General features: G+C 36.9%; 1 protein-coding gene and 1 non-coding gene across 2 annotated transcripts in view; one reads left to right on the forward strand and one right to left on the reverse strand.

Moving 5' to 3' along the window:
- DOCK3 (dedicator of cytokinesis 3) overlaps positions 1-15,751 on the reverse strand; it is a 441,430-nt gene that overhangs the window by 332,612 nt on the left and 93,067 nt on the right. The window contains exon 3 of the mRNA XM_046674809.1: positions 259-299. Coding sequence (XP_046530765.1) covers positions 259-299 — 41 coding nt within the window. The remainder of the gene's footprint in view (positions 1-258; positions 300-15,751) is intronic.
- On the forward strand, positions 14,856-14,962 carry LOC124231458 (U6 spliceosomal RNA). Its single transcript, XR_006886535.1, has one exon. It is a non-coding gene; the product is annotated as a U6 spliceosomal RNA (small nuclear RNA).

Genomic DNA, 15,751 nt, shown 5'->3' on the forward strand with positions numbered 1-15,751 from the left:
TATTAAATGTCTTAACTAGACTTTTTCAAAATAAGCTTTACAGCTATGACCATACATGCATCTTCTGTCCTGTTAAAAAAAAAAAACATTTTAATACTGCTGAAACAGAGCAGAGTCTGATACAGGTCTGTAAAGGAACGAACGAGTGTGGCTATTGTAAAAGATTAAGAGATGAACATGCAAGAATTGTTTTTAGATCAAACGAACATACTAGGCAGCTTCCTACATTACAAAAGGTAACAACAAACTTTTCATTACCTTTATATTTGGTTTCTTTGTTGAAACTCCTCTGTACCAACCTAAAACAAAGCATACAAAGAATATTAAAATCATACTGTTGTCATTTTTCTATAAGAGACATAATGAGTATTTCTAGGAAAAAAAGTAATTAATGCAAAACTTTGGAGTATTTTATTCAGGAAAAAACCCAGTCTTACAATAAATACAACATTCCCAATTTTCACCAAAAGGCACAAAGCCCTTTCAACTGAATAAGGCACAACAAATTAGAAAAGACCTCAGAGGACATGTAATCTAACTCTAGGAAAATTCCCAGATGAAACTGTTAGGGGCAGGAAAATGCCAAAACCATATCACTTTTTCAATGGCAGATAGGGAGTACAGCCCAGACTTTCTGTTTCCTGATCTCATTCAATCTCTCATGTACTAAATTATAGTATCCTCACTTCTTAGCTTTCCAGCTGCTAAAGCTGACATTCGTGCTTCATTTATTCCCTCTCAGCATTCATACACAGCAATAATAATGAAAGTCAACTACACAATAAAAAATTTTCAGAGAAAGGAAATTTTATTGCCAACTTTTCTCAATTCCAAACTATTATCTGCAGAGTTTTGCTATAGTTTCTCTGCTTGGGTTTAAGAGGAAACAGCTCCAATGAGATAGAAAAGAAGGCAAGAATTCTATTTAAAAGAGGAAGATGAAGAAGAAAAGAAAGAGGAGATTATTGATAATAGCTAATATTAATTGAGAGCTTACTGTTCTTAATTCTGTGTATTGGAATTGAGAAGTCGTTCCATGTATTAACCTTTAAATCTTACAACAAAGCTGAGGAGAACAATCCACTTTTTCTCCCCTGAACTCATAACAAACATCCTTGCTTCTGTTTAGCACAACAGCTGAGATCATAATTTGAATGACACCTTGAGTCTCAATATCTTCATTTATTAAAAAATAATTTCATTTTTAAAATAAAATTAATTTATTAAATACATATTAAATAAAATAAATATTTAAATCTTCATTTATTAAAAATTTTTAAAGTGATAATAACCTTATCAATGTGACACTTTACAGTGTCTTAAGAAACAGAATAGAGAATGACATCAGCAGGTATGTCAGAGTAAGGATCTCTAAAAAGCCTCTCCTCAAGAAAGAAAATTTAGAACTCTGGAAGTAAACCAAAGACTTGAAATAAGCCAAAGCGTATTTATTCAAGAAATCTGAATCTTGATAAGAACAATGACCTTTTTAACTTGCCCCATCCCATCTCCCTTTCTGCAGCCCTGTGTTAAACTTGAAAACCAAAAGCCCTGCATTCACGGTGAAAATCAAAAATACCTAATGGCCCCTGAAGAGGATAGAACAGGGGAAATCAAAGAAGACCTAAATAAATGAACAGGTTTACCATGTTCACCAATTGCAAAATTCAGTATTGTTAAGATGTCAATTAACCCCAAATTGATCTACAGATTCAATGCAATCTCAATCAAATCCCAGCAAAAGTTTCCGTAGGTACTAACAAGTTCTTTCTAAAATGTAAATGGAAAGGCAAATGACTACTAGAATAATAAAAACAATTTTGAAGAGGAAAATAAATTTGAATGACTCACATAACTTGATTTTAAGACTCTATATAAACCTACCATAACTGAGATAGTGTATTACCGGCTAAAGGATAGACACAGAGATCAATGAAATAGATTGGAAAATCCAGAAACCCACACGTAAATGAACAATTGATTTTTAACAAAGGTGTAAAGGTGCTTCAGTGGAGAAATGATAAGTCTTTTCAAAAATTGTGCTGAAACTACTGGACATATATATACAAAAAAAAAGAAAAGAAAAGAACCTCAACTTATACCTTTGCACTATAAACAAAATTACCTCAAAATGTACATTAGACCTGAACAGGTACCCAACCAAAACAGATATACAGATGGCAAATAAACATATGAAAATATGCTCAACATTTTATGTGATTTAGAATTGCAAATTAAAACAAGATACCACTCGAGGCTGGCCCTGTGGCCGAGTGGTTAAGTTAGCACACTCTGCTTCGGTGGCCTAGGGTTTTGCTGGTTTAGATCCTGGGTGCAGACAGGGCACTGCTCACCAGGTCATCCTGAGGCAGCATCCCACATAGCACAACCAGAAAGTCCTACAACTAGAATATACAACTACGTACTGAGGGGCTTTGGGGTGGGGGGAAGGGGGAAGAAGGAAGAGAAAGAAGAGGAAGAGGAAGAAGAAGAAAAAGAAGAAAAAAGAAGAAGATTGGGGGGCCAGCCCCATGGCCGAGTGGTTAAGTTCGCATGCTCCACTTGCAGCCCAGGGTTTCACAGGTTCAGATCCTGGGCACGGACCTGGCACCGCTCATCAGGCCATGCTGGCGTGGCGTCCCACATGCCACAACCAGAAGGACCTGCAGCCAGAATATACAGCTATGTACTGGGGGGGCTTTGGGGAGAAGAAGAAGAAGAAAAAAAAAAAAGACTAGCAGCAGATGTTAGCTCAGGTGCCAATCTTTAAAAAAAAGGAAAGAAAGGAAGTGGAAGAGTTAAAAAAAAAAAAAAAGAAGAAGAAGAAGAAGAAGACTGGCAACAGATGTTAGCTCAGGTGCCAATCTTTAAAAAAAAAGACAAAAAAAAATTTTTTTAAAAATAAAACAAGATACCACTACACACCTATTTGAAGGGCCAAAACCCAAAAACTCTGGTAACACCAAATGCTGACAAGGATGTGGAACAACAGGAACTCTCATTCATTGCTGGTGGGAATCCAAAATGGTACAGCCATTTTGGAAGATAGTTTGGCAGTTTCTTACAAATCTAAATATACTTTTACCATACGATCCATCAGACTCACTCCTTGGTATTTATTCAAATGAGTTGAAAATTTATGTCAAAACAAAAACTGGCACATGGATGTTTATAGCAGCTTTAGTCATAATTGCCAAACTTGGAAACAACCAAGATGTCCTTCAGTAGGTGAATGGATACATAAACTGTGGTACATCCAGACACTGGAATGTTACTCAGCAATAAAAAGAAATGAGCTACCAAGCCACAAAAAGACATGGAGGAACTTTAAATGCATATTACTAAATGAAAGAAGCCAATCGAAAAAGCCACATACTGTATGATCCCAACTATATGACATTCTGAAGAAACCAAAACCATGGAAACAGTAAAAAGATCAGTGCTTGTCAGGGGTTAGCAAGGATGGAGGGATTTTTAGGGCAATGAAACAATACATTTATCCAAACCATAGGATGTACAATACCAAGAGTGAACTGTGATGTAAACTATGGACTTTGGGTGATAATGATGTGTCAATGCAGGTTCATCGATTATAACAAATGCACCCACTCTGGTGTAGATGTTGATAGTGGGGGAGGCTGTGCATATGTGGGGGCAGGGAGTATGGGAACTCTCCATACTTTCTGCTCAATTTTGTTGTGAACCTAAAACTGCTCTAAAAAATGAAGTTATTTTTTTAGTGCACTTAGTACTACATGAGCCAGCAATCCCATCCCTAGCTATTTACCCAATAGAAAAAAAAGTCCACACTAAAATCTATACCCAATGTTTATAATGACTTTATTCATAATCTTCAAAAATAAGCAATTCAAATGTCCACCAACTGCTGCAAGGATAAATAAAATGTGGTTTAAACCTATATGACAAAATACTACTCAAAAAGAATAAATTACAGATACGAAATGAAGGGATTTCAAACGGATTATATTAAGTGAAAAAAGCCAGACACAAAAGACTATATAATGTATAATTTCATTTACATGACACTCTGGAAAACAGAAAACTAGAGAGAGAGAGAAAATAGATCCATGGTTCCCAGGGCTGGGGGGAAGGGGCGAGGAAGGAAGGTTAACTACAAGGAACATAATGTTATATTTTGGAGGTAATGAAAATGTTCTGTATCTTGACTGAGGTGATGGTTATAAGATTACGCACTTGTCAAAACTCACAGAACTGTATTCCAAAAATGGTGACTTTTACTGTATATAAGTTATACTTAACCTGACTGCAACATACATACATACACATACACACACACACACACACACACACAAAATAGCCTAACATTTCATATCTAAGACATTGGTTAGAATTTTTATTTTAAATTCTAACTGCATCAGGTGTTGGCAAGAAAACGTGGAGCAATCACATACTGCTAGTAAGGGCGACAATAAATGGTCCCCACTTTCAAAAACAATGCAGTGTTATCTGCATATTGCATGACACTGAAATTCTACTTCCATATATTATCCCTCATACAGTAACACTGAACTGGGGATACTATGGAACTCTAGAGGAATTTTTGGAAATCTCGGGGTGGTCTGAGTTGCTAGAGGAAACACTATAAATATTTATAATTTCAAAAGGCAAAGATTCTTAGAGAAAACACAGGCATAAATCTTCATGACTTTGGGTTGACCAATGGTTTCATATGCAAGCAACAACAGAAAAAATTTAAAAATTTGACTTCATTAAAATTAAAAGCTTTTGTACTTCAAAGGACACCAAGAAAATACAACTCACAGAATGGGCGAAAATATTTACAAGTTATATATCCAAAAAGAGACCAGTATCCAGAAGATATAAAGAACTTGTACAACTAAATAAAAACATAACCTAATTTTTTCACTGTTCTGTACCTTAACTCTTCTGTTTTAAATTTATTTTTACTTTATTTATATAATAATAGTTTATATAACATTGTGAAATTTCAGTTGTACATTACTACTTGTCAGTCACCATATATATGTGTCCCTTTACCCCTTATGCCCACCCCCTAACCCCCTTCCCCTCTGGTAACCACTAATCTGTTGTCTTTGTCCATGTGTTTATTTATCATCCCCATATGAGTGAAATCATACAGTGTTTGACTTTCTCTGTCTGGCTTATTTCACTTAACATAATACCCTCAAGATCTATCCGTGTTGTTGGAAATGGGACAACTGTGTCTTTTTTTGCAGCTGAGTAGTATTCCATTGTGTGCGTGTGTGTGTGTGTGTGTGTGTGTGTGTGTGTGTGTATATACACCACATCTTCTTTATCCATACATCAGTCATTGGGACTTGGATTGCTTCCACATCTTGGCTATTGTGAATAATGCTGCAATGAACAAAGGAGTACATAAGTCTCTCTGAACTGTTGATTTCAAGTTCTTTGGATAAATCCTCAGTAGTGTGATAGTTGGTCATATGGTATTTCTATTTTTAATTTTTTGAGAAATCTCCATACTTTTTTTCACAGTGGCTTCACTAGTTTGCATTCCCATCAGCAGTGCATGAAGGTTCCTTTTCTCCACATCCTCTCCAACATTTATTGTTTTTTGTCTTGGTAATTACAGCCATTCTAACAGGTATAAGGTGATATCTCATTGTAGTTTCAATTTGCATTTCCCTAATGATTAGCGATGCTGAACATCTTTTCACATGCCTGTTGGTCATCTGTACACCTTCTTTGGAAAAATGTCTGTTCACGTCCTCTGCCCATTTTTTGATGGGGTTGTTTGTTTTTTTGTTCTTGAGTTGTACGAGTTCTTCATATACGTTGAAGACTAATCCCTTGTCAGATATATTATTTGCAAATATTTTCTCCCAGATGGTGGCTTGTTTTTTCATTTTGTTCCTGTTTTCCTTTGCCTTGCAGAACCTCTTTAGTCTGATGAAGTTCCATTTGTTTATTTTTTCTTTTGTTTCCCTTGCCAGAGTAGACATGGAATTCAAAAAGATTCTTCTAAGATCGATGTCAAAGACTGTACTGCTTATATTTTCTTCTAGGAGTCTTATGGTTTCACATCTTACCTGGAAGTCTTTAATCTATTTTGAGTTAATTTTTGTGTACAGCAAAAGATAATGGTCTACTTTCATTCTTTTGCTTGTGGCTGTCCAGTTTTCCCAGCACCATTTATTGAAGAGATTTTCCTTCCTCCAGTGTACGTTCTTGGCTCCTCTGTTGAAGGTTAGCTGTCCGTAGATGTGTGATTTTATTTCTGGGCTTTCAATTCTGTTCCACAGATCTCTGCATCTGTTTTTGTACCAGTTCCATGCTGCTCTGGTTACTATGGCTTGGTAGTATATTTTGAACTCAGGGATTTTGATACCTCCTGGTTTTTTCTTTTTTTGCAGAATTGCTTTAGCTATGTGGAGTCTTTTGTTGCCCCATATGAATTTTAGGATTCTCTGTTCTACTTCCATGAAGAATATCATTGGGATTCTGAATAATCTAATTTTTTTAATGGGCAAAGGATTTAAATAGACATTTCTCCAAAGATATACAAATGGCCAATAAGGACACAAAAAGAAGTTCAACATTACTAGTCATTAGAGAAATGCAAATCAAAAACCACAGAGAGAGGATGACATCAGCATCACGGCAGAGTAAGCTCGCCTGTGAACTCTCCCCTCAAAGATACAATGAAAAGCACATTAATATTCCAACAGAGGGCATCCATGCAACACAAGACATCTGAGAGACCCATGAAGCCATATGTCAGAAGGTGGAGGAGCTGAATGGCATGAGGTAAGAGAACGCTTCTCTTCCTGGCTGAAGTAAAGCAGTCCAGGGACTGCACACTGCCTCCAGGAGGAAAGCAGAGGATGGGAGGGAGCAGCAGTCCTCTGCAGGAACTCCGTAGATCTCTGAGGTCCTTTGCAGCCTGGGGGAAAACCCCCCACAGAAGGGACTAGCTATCGTGGAGGTGTCTTCCTCAAGCCAACGGCTCAGGAGAGCAGATAGCGAGGGCAGAGCAAGAAGCCCCAGAGATCACACAGGAGAAGAAAGCACTTCTCCCCCACACCCAGATCCACAGCCCAGTACCATGGAGCTGTCCCTGTGGATGCCACTGGTGTCAGGCTACACAACACTTGACCCCCATCCAAAAATGTGGAAGTGGCAATCAATACTACCACAATGCAAAAGTACAAATCCATACCATCTGACAGTATGAAAAAACATATTAAATCCCTAGACCAGAAGAAGAAGGATAAGTACCCAGAAATCAATCCAGAAGACACAGAAATCTAAAAAGCTAAATGAGAGAAAATTCAAAACAGCTATCATTAAAGAAACTCAACGAGTTTAAAAGAGAATGCAGATAGACAATACAATGAGTTCAGGAGCTACTTCACAAAACAGATTGAAACTACAAAGAAGAGCCAATCAGAAACATTGGAGATGAAAAACACAATGGATGAGATAAAGCAGAATATAGATTTCCTGAAAGGTAGAGCTAATACCATAAAGGAATGAATCAGCATAACTGAGGACAGAAACACAGAAATGTTTCAGAAGGAGGACAGAGAACTAAGACTAAAAAGAAATGAAGAAAGTCTCCAAGAAATATTCTACTTAATTAGGAAATGCAACATACAGACTATAGGTACTCAAGAATGAGAAGAGAAGGAGAATGGAGCAGAAAGAATGTTAAAGAAATAATAGTGGAGAACGTTCCAAACCTGAGGAAGGAGATGGAAATCCATATGAAAGAGGCCCCCAGATCTCCTATGTCTATGTAAAAAGACCTACTGCTAAGAAAAGTAAATAACAAAGAAAAAATACTAAGGACAGCAAAGGAGAAGAAAGTAAAACTTAGAAAGGAACCCCTATCAGGGTTTCAGTGGACTTCTCAACAGAAACCTTAAATGCTAGGAGAGAGTAGAATGATACATTCAAATCTTTGAAAGATAAAAACTTTCAGCCAAGAATCCTTTATCCAGCGAAAATATCCTTCAGACATAACAGAGAAATAAAAACTTTCTCAGATAAACAAAAGCCAAGGGAGTTCATCACCACAAGACCTCCCCCAACAAGAAATCCTCAAGAAGGCCCCCATACCCCCCCAAAAAAAGAAGAAAGGAATTACAAAGCCCTGAGTAAGAAGAGGAATAGGTAGACAAAATTAGAAAACTGGAGCTATCCAACAGAACTGGTTAGGAAATACTTAGGTAAATCATTAAAGGGAAGGAAAACATCAAAAACAAAGATAATCTTGTCATTTTAACCATAAACTCACAACACAAGATGGAATAAGATGTGACAAAAATAACTTAGGAGAGAAAGAGGGAATGGACTTAATCAGCTTAGTCTAAGGAAATAAGAGGTCATCAGAAAACGGACTATCTCATTTACGAGATTGTGCATACAAACCTCAGGGTAACAAGTAAATAAAAAAGCAGATCAGTCACAAATAACAAATAAGGAGAAAACTAAGAAACCCAGCATTAAAAACTACCTAACCAAATTCACAGTCTGAAACACATGGGACAAGAAACGAAGGAAATGCTGCAGAATCGGAAAACAAGTGATAAAATGGCAGTATTAAGCCCTCATATATCAATAATCACTCCAAATGTAAATGGATTTTATTCTCCAATAAAAAGACATGGAGTGGCGAGATGGATTAAAGAACAAGACCCAACAATATTCTGCCTCCAGGAAACAGAGCTTAGCTCCAATGACAAACATAGGCTCACAGTGAAGGGATGGAAGACAATACTCCAAGATAGTGGCAAACAAAAGAAAGCAGGTGTTGCAATATTTATATCAGACAAAGTAGACCTCAAGAGAAGACAGGTAAAGATAAACAAAAAGGGGCAGTATATAAGAGTCAAAGGTAAACTCCTCCAAAAAGACATAGCACTTTTATAAATGTCTGTGCACCCAACACACCCAACACAAGAGCACCAAAGTACATAAAGCAACTATTAACAAACCTAAAAGGAGATATTAACAACACAATAACAGTAGGGGACTTCAACACTCCACTCACATCAATGGATAGATCATCCAGACAGAAAGTCAACAAGGAACAAGGAAACAGTGGAATTAACTGAAAAGCTAGACCAGATGGACTTAACAGATATATATAGAACACTCCATCCAAAAACAGCAGAATACTCAAGTGTGATTGGAACGTTCTCAAGGGTAGACCATATGTTTGGAAATAGGCAAGCCTTAATAAATTTAAGAAGATTGAAATAATAGCAAGCATCTTTTCTGACAAGAATGCTGTGAAACTACAAATCAACTACAAGAAAAAAGCTGAGAAAGGAACAAAGACGGGGAGAATAAACAACATGCTACTGAACAACCAACAGAACAATGAAGAAATCAGAGAAGTCAAAAAGTACCTGGAGATGAACAAGAATGAAAACATACCATACCAACTCATATGGGATGCCACAAAAGCAGCAGGAAGAGGGAAATTCATCAAAATACAGGCTCACCTTAACAAACAACAAAAATCCAAAGCAATCTGAAACTACACCTAACTACAAAAAGAAGAACAAAGCCCAAAGTCCAGCAGAAGGAGGGAAATAACAAAAATCAGAGCAGAAATAAACGCAACTGAAACAAAAAAGACAGTAAAAAGTATCAATGAAACCAAGAGACGATTCTTTGAGAAGATAAACAAAATTGACAAACCTTAGCCAGACTTCCAAAGAAAAAGAGAGAGAAAGGTCAGGAAAAAAAATAGAAATGAAAGAAGAGAAATTACAATGGATACTACAGAAATACAAAGGATCATAAGAGAATACTATGAAAAGCTATACACCAACAAACTGGACAACCTAGAAGGAATGGATAAATTCTTAGACTCTTACAACCTCCCAAAACTGAATTGAGAAGAAATAGAGAATTTGAATAGACTAATCACAAGTAAACAGATTGAGACAGTAATCACAAACCTCCCCAAAACAACAGTACAGGACTAGATGGCTTCCCTGGTGAATTCTACCAAACATTCAAAGAAGACTTATTACCTGTCCTTCTCAAACTATTCCAAAAAATTGAGGAAGATGGAAAAATTCCTTACACATTCTATGAGGCCAGCATCACCCTGATCCCAAAGCCTGACAGGGACAACACAAAAAAGGAAAACTACAGGCCAATATCGCTGATGAACATAGATGCAAAAATCCTCAACAAAATACTGGCAAACCAAATACAGCAATACATTGAAAAGATCATACATACCAGGCACACAGGGATGATTCAACATCCACAAATAAATCAATGTGATACACCACATTAACAAAATGAGGACTAAAAACCACATGATAATCTTAATAGACACAAAGAAAGCATCTGACAAGATTCAATAGCCATTCACAATAAAGACTCTTAACAAAATGGGGATAAAAGGAAACTACCTCAACATGATAAAGGCCATATATGACAAACCCACAGCCAACATCATACTCATTGGGGAAAAACTGAGAGCCATCCCACTGAGAACAGGAACAAGACAAGGGTGCCTACTCTCACCACTCGTATTCAACATTGTACTGGAGGTTTTGGCCAGAGCAATTAGGCAAGAAAAATAAATAAAAGGAATTCAAATAGGCAATGAAGAAGTGAAACTCTTGCTGTTTGCAGACAACATGATCTTACATATAGAAAACCTTAAAGAATCCATAGGAAAACTATTAGAATTAATCAACAATTATAGCAAAGTTGCAGGGTACAAAGTCAATTTAGAAAAATCAGTGTACTCCAGTAACAAACTAAGAGAAAGAGAACTCAAGAATACAATCCCATTTATAACCATAACAAAAAGAATAAAATATCTAGGAATAAATTTAACCAAGGAGGTAAAACACCTATACAAGGAAAACTATAAGACATTATTGAAAGAAATCGACAGTGACATAAAGAAATGGAAAGAGATTCCAGGCACAGGGATTGGAAAAATAAGCATAGTTAAAATGTCCATACTACATAAAGCAATCTACAGATTCAACGCAATCCCAATCAGAATCCCAATGACATTCTTCGCAGAAATAGAACAAAGAATCTTAAAATTCATATGGAGCAACAAAAACACTTCAAATAGCCAAAGCAATCCTGAGAAAAAAGAAGAAGGCTGGAGGCATCACAATCCCTGACTTCAGAATGTACTACAAAGCCATGGTAATCAAAACACCACGATACTGGTATAAAAACAGGCACACAGATCAGTGGAACAGAAGTGAAAGCCCAGAAATAAAACCACACATCTACGGACAGCTAATCTTTGACAAAGGAGCCAAGAACCTACAATGGAGAAAGGAAAGCCTCTTCAATAAATGGTCCTGGGAAAACTGGACAGCCACGTGCAAAAGAATGAAAGTGGAGCACTACCTTATGCCGTACACAGAAATAGACTCAAAATGTATCAAAGACTTCTGAAGGTAAGACTTGAAACATAAAACTCCTAGAAGAAAACATAGGCAGTTACACTCTTTGACATTGATCTTAAAAGGATCTTTTCGAATACCATGTCTACTAGGACAAGGGAAACGAAAGGAAAATAAAGAAGTGGGACTTCATCAGACTAAGCTTCTTGAAGGCAAAGGAAACCAGGATCATAACAAAAAAACAACCCATCAACTGAGAGAAAATATTTGCAAATCGTATATCCAACAAGGGGTTAATCTCCATAATATATAAAGAACTCACACAACTGAACTACAAAAGAAAAACAAAAACAAAAAAAACAGCCCAATCAAAAAATGGGCAGAGGATGTGAACAGACATTTCTCCAAAGAAGATATACAGATGGCCAATAGGCACATGAAATGATGTCCAACATCACTAATCTACACTAAGATATCACCTTATGCCTGTTAAAATGACTATAATCACTAAGACAAAAAATAACAAGTGATGGAGAGGTTGTGGAGGAAAGGGAACCCTCATACACTGCTGGTGGGAATGCAAACAAGTGCAACCACTGTGGATAACAGTACAGAGATTTCTCAAAAAACTGAAAATAGAAACACCATATGACTCAAGCCAACCCACTACTGGGTATCTATCCAAAGAACTTGAAATCAACAATTCAAAGCGACCTATGCACCCCTATGTTCACTGCAGTACTATCCACAATAGCCAAGATGTGGAAGTAACCCAAGTACCCATTGACTGATGATTGGATAAAGATGATGTGGTGTATATATATACAGCGGAACACTACTCAGCCATTGGTATTCATTGTAATTTCTCCTCTTTCATTTCTAATTTTATTTATTTGAGACTTCTCGATTTTTATCTTAGTGAGTCTGGCTAAGTTTGTCAATTTTGTTTATCTTCTCAAAGAACCAGCTCTTAGGGCCAGCCCAGCGGCACAGCAGTTGCATTTGCACACTCTGCTTCGGTGGCCTGGGGTTCACCAGTTCGGATCCTGGGCATAGACATACACACGGCTTATCAAGCCATGCTGTGGCAGGCATCCCACATATAAAGTAGAGGAATATGGGCACAGATGTTAGGTCAGGGCCAGTCTTCCTCAGCAAAAAGAGGAGGATTGGTGGCCAATGTTAGCTCAGGGCTAATCTTCCTCAAAAAAAAGAACCAGCTCTTTGTTTCATTTATCTTTCTATGGTATTTTTTGCTTCAATTTCATTTATTTTTGCTCTAATTTTTATTATTTCCCTCCTCCTGCTGAGCTTGGGCTTTATTTGTTCTTTTTTTTCTAATTCTATTAGGTGTAGTTTAAGATTGCTTATTTGAGCCTTTTCTTATTTGTTGACGTGGGCCTGTATTGCTATAAATGTCCCTCATAGGACCACTTTTGCTACATCTCATATGAGTTGGTATGGTGTGTTTTCGTTCTCATTTGTCTCCAGATATTTTTTTATTTCTCCCTTTATTTCTTTGATGATCCATTGGTTGTTTGGTAGTATGCTGTTTAGTCTCTACATTTTTGTTCCTTTCCCAGCTTTTTTCTTGTAGCTGATTTCTAGTTTCATAAGCTTATGGTCAGAAAAGATGCTAGATATGATCTGAATCTTCCTAAATTTCTTGAGGCTTGCCTTGTTTCCAAATATATGGTGTATCCTTGAGAATGTTCCATGCACACTTGAGAAGAATGTATATTCTGCTGTTTTTGGATGCAGTCTTATATATATATATATATATTAAGTCCATCTGGTCTAGTTTTTCACTTAACTCCATCATCTCCTTCTTGACTTTTTGTGTGGATGTTCTATCCATCAATGTAAGTGGCGTGTTGAGGTGCCCTACTATTATTGTGTTATTGTTAATGTCTCTGTTTAGGTTTGTTAATAGTCCCTTTACGTACTTTGGTGCTCTGATTTTTTTTTAATGGAACTTTTTAAAAAAATGTAATCCCATTAGGTTAGAAAAACAATAAGAAGGAAAATACAAATTGAGAGGAAAAGCTGTTTGGGAAAATATTCTGGGTCTCATGTGTGAACATATATATTAATAAAATTAATTCCTCTGAAAACTACGATTATTTAAACATATAGACAAAAAATAGTGCTTACCAGTCCCTGTGCCATGCTCTGTGCCAGGTGTTTTTACATCTATGATCTCAAAGACTGAACACGACTTGGTTAAATATGCATTATTATTTAGACTGTGAAATGTCCTTGCAATGTAAGTGAGGCTATACCATCAAAAAGAGCCAACAGTCCCACTACAATTGCTATTGACAGAGAGGCTGCAGGACAGTGTCAGCAGTGTTAACCTAAAAGAATGAAGCCTCTATATTGATCAGGACATGTGATGATCAGCAACCAGCAGTCCTTTAAAAAGATTCCAGGTGCAAACCAATCAAGCCAGATCAAAAGAAGTAAATGCAATCCAACAAAAAGTACCCTTCAATACAAAGTTTCAAACTTTTTACTTCATAGGTATAACATATTCTTCACTGACAAAAGGGGAAAAAAATTCAAATTTATTTACCCCCTCCCCCAACCCCAGGTAATAGCTGCACCAGAAGTACAGACAGGTAGACAAAAAGCACAATTTCTCTTCCATACCATATCATGATTAAAAATAGTTTAATAAAAAATCATGGCTCATTATGAATGGCAGACTTGCATGTAGATCCACTCAGAGATCATTTAAGTAACCAATTGTAAAGTCAAGGGCAAAAAACAAAATCTACAATCTTCTAAAAATATCTCTTTGGTACATGAAAAAAAATAGGCACAACTCACCCAATTCTTTATCCTTTTCCAATTATATAACTAATAGGCAGGAAAGAAAATGCCAACCACTTGCAAAAAAAAAAAAAGAAAGAAAGAAAGAAATGAAACTTATGTAAGGAATTCAGCCCAAAAATGGGGAAACATAATTATTCAAAAGGTCTATGTTGAAAATCCTCTTCGTATTATTTTCACTGAAAACTATTAAAGAATAATCTGTATTTATTTGCATAATTTCATGCTAGTTTAAATCTTCACTTGTAAGCAGTAAGTAGAAAAGATATTAACTGGCAATAAATAAATACACATTAAAAAACTAAGAACTTTTGGGACCGGCCCCGTGGCCAAGTGGTTAAGTTCGTGCGCTCCACTTCAGCGGCCCAGGGTCTCACCACTTTGGATCCTGGGCAAGGACCTAGTACCGTTTGTAAGACCATGTTGAGGCAGTGTCCCACATAGCAGGACCAAAAGGACCTACAACTAGAATATACAACTATATACTAGGGGCGCTCTGGGGAGGAGAAAAGAAAAAAAAAAAAAGATTGGCAACAGATGTTAGCTCAGGTGCCAATCTTTAAAAATAAAAAAAAGGTGAGAACTTTTGCTTCCCAATGAATTATTGTTCCCTTAAAATCAGTCACTCTGGTGCTCGCTTCGGCAGCACATATACTAAAATTGGAACGATACAGAGAAGATTAGCATGGCCCCTGCGCAAGGATGACACGCAAATTCGTGAAGCATTCCATATTTTTCACTAATTGGGAAAAAATATTTACAAGCCACTTATCCGACAAAGGGTTAATCTCCATAATATACAAAGAACTCACACTGCTTAACAACAAAAAAACAAACAACCCGATCAAAAAATGGGCAGAGGACATGAACAGACATTTCTCAAAAGAAGATATGAATATGGCCAATAGACACATGAAAAGATGTTCATCATCGCTAATCATCAGGGAAATGCAAATCAAAACTACACTAAGATATCACCTTACACCCGTTAGATTGGCAAAAACATCCAAAACCAAGAGCGACAAATGTTGGAGAGGTTGTGGAGAAAGAGGAACCCTCATACACTGTTGGTGGGAATGCAAACTGGTGCAGCCACTATGAAAACAGTATGGAGATTTCTCAAAAAGTTAAAAATAGAAATACCCTATGACCCAGCCATCCCATTACTGGGTATCTATCCTAAGAACCTGAAATCAGAAATCTCAAGAGTCCGTTGCCCCCCTATGTTCATCGAAGCATTATTTACAATAGCCAAGACGTGGAACCAACCTACATGCCCAGAAACTGATGATTGGATAAAGAAGATGTGGTATATATACACAATGGAATACTACTCAGTCATAAAAAAGACAAAATTGGCCCATTCACAGCAACGTGGATGGACCTCGAGGGTATTATGTTAAGTGAAATAAGCCAGTCAGAGAAAGACGAACTCTATATGACTCCACTCATAGGTGGAAGTTAGTATATTGATAAGGAGATCTGATTGGTGGTTACCAGGGAAAAGGGGGGGGGGGGGGGGGGGG

The sequence above is a fragment of the Equus quagga genome, chromosome 1 (assembly GCF_021613505.1).
Source record: "Equus quagga isolate Etosha38 chromosome 1, UCLA_HA_Equagga_1.0, whole genome shotgun sequence".
Classification (NCBI taxonomy): Eukaryota; Metazoa; Chordata; class Mammalia; order Perissodactyla; family Equidae; genus Equus; species Equus quagga.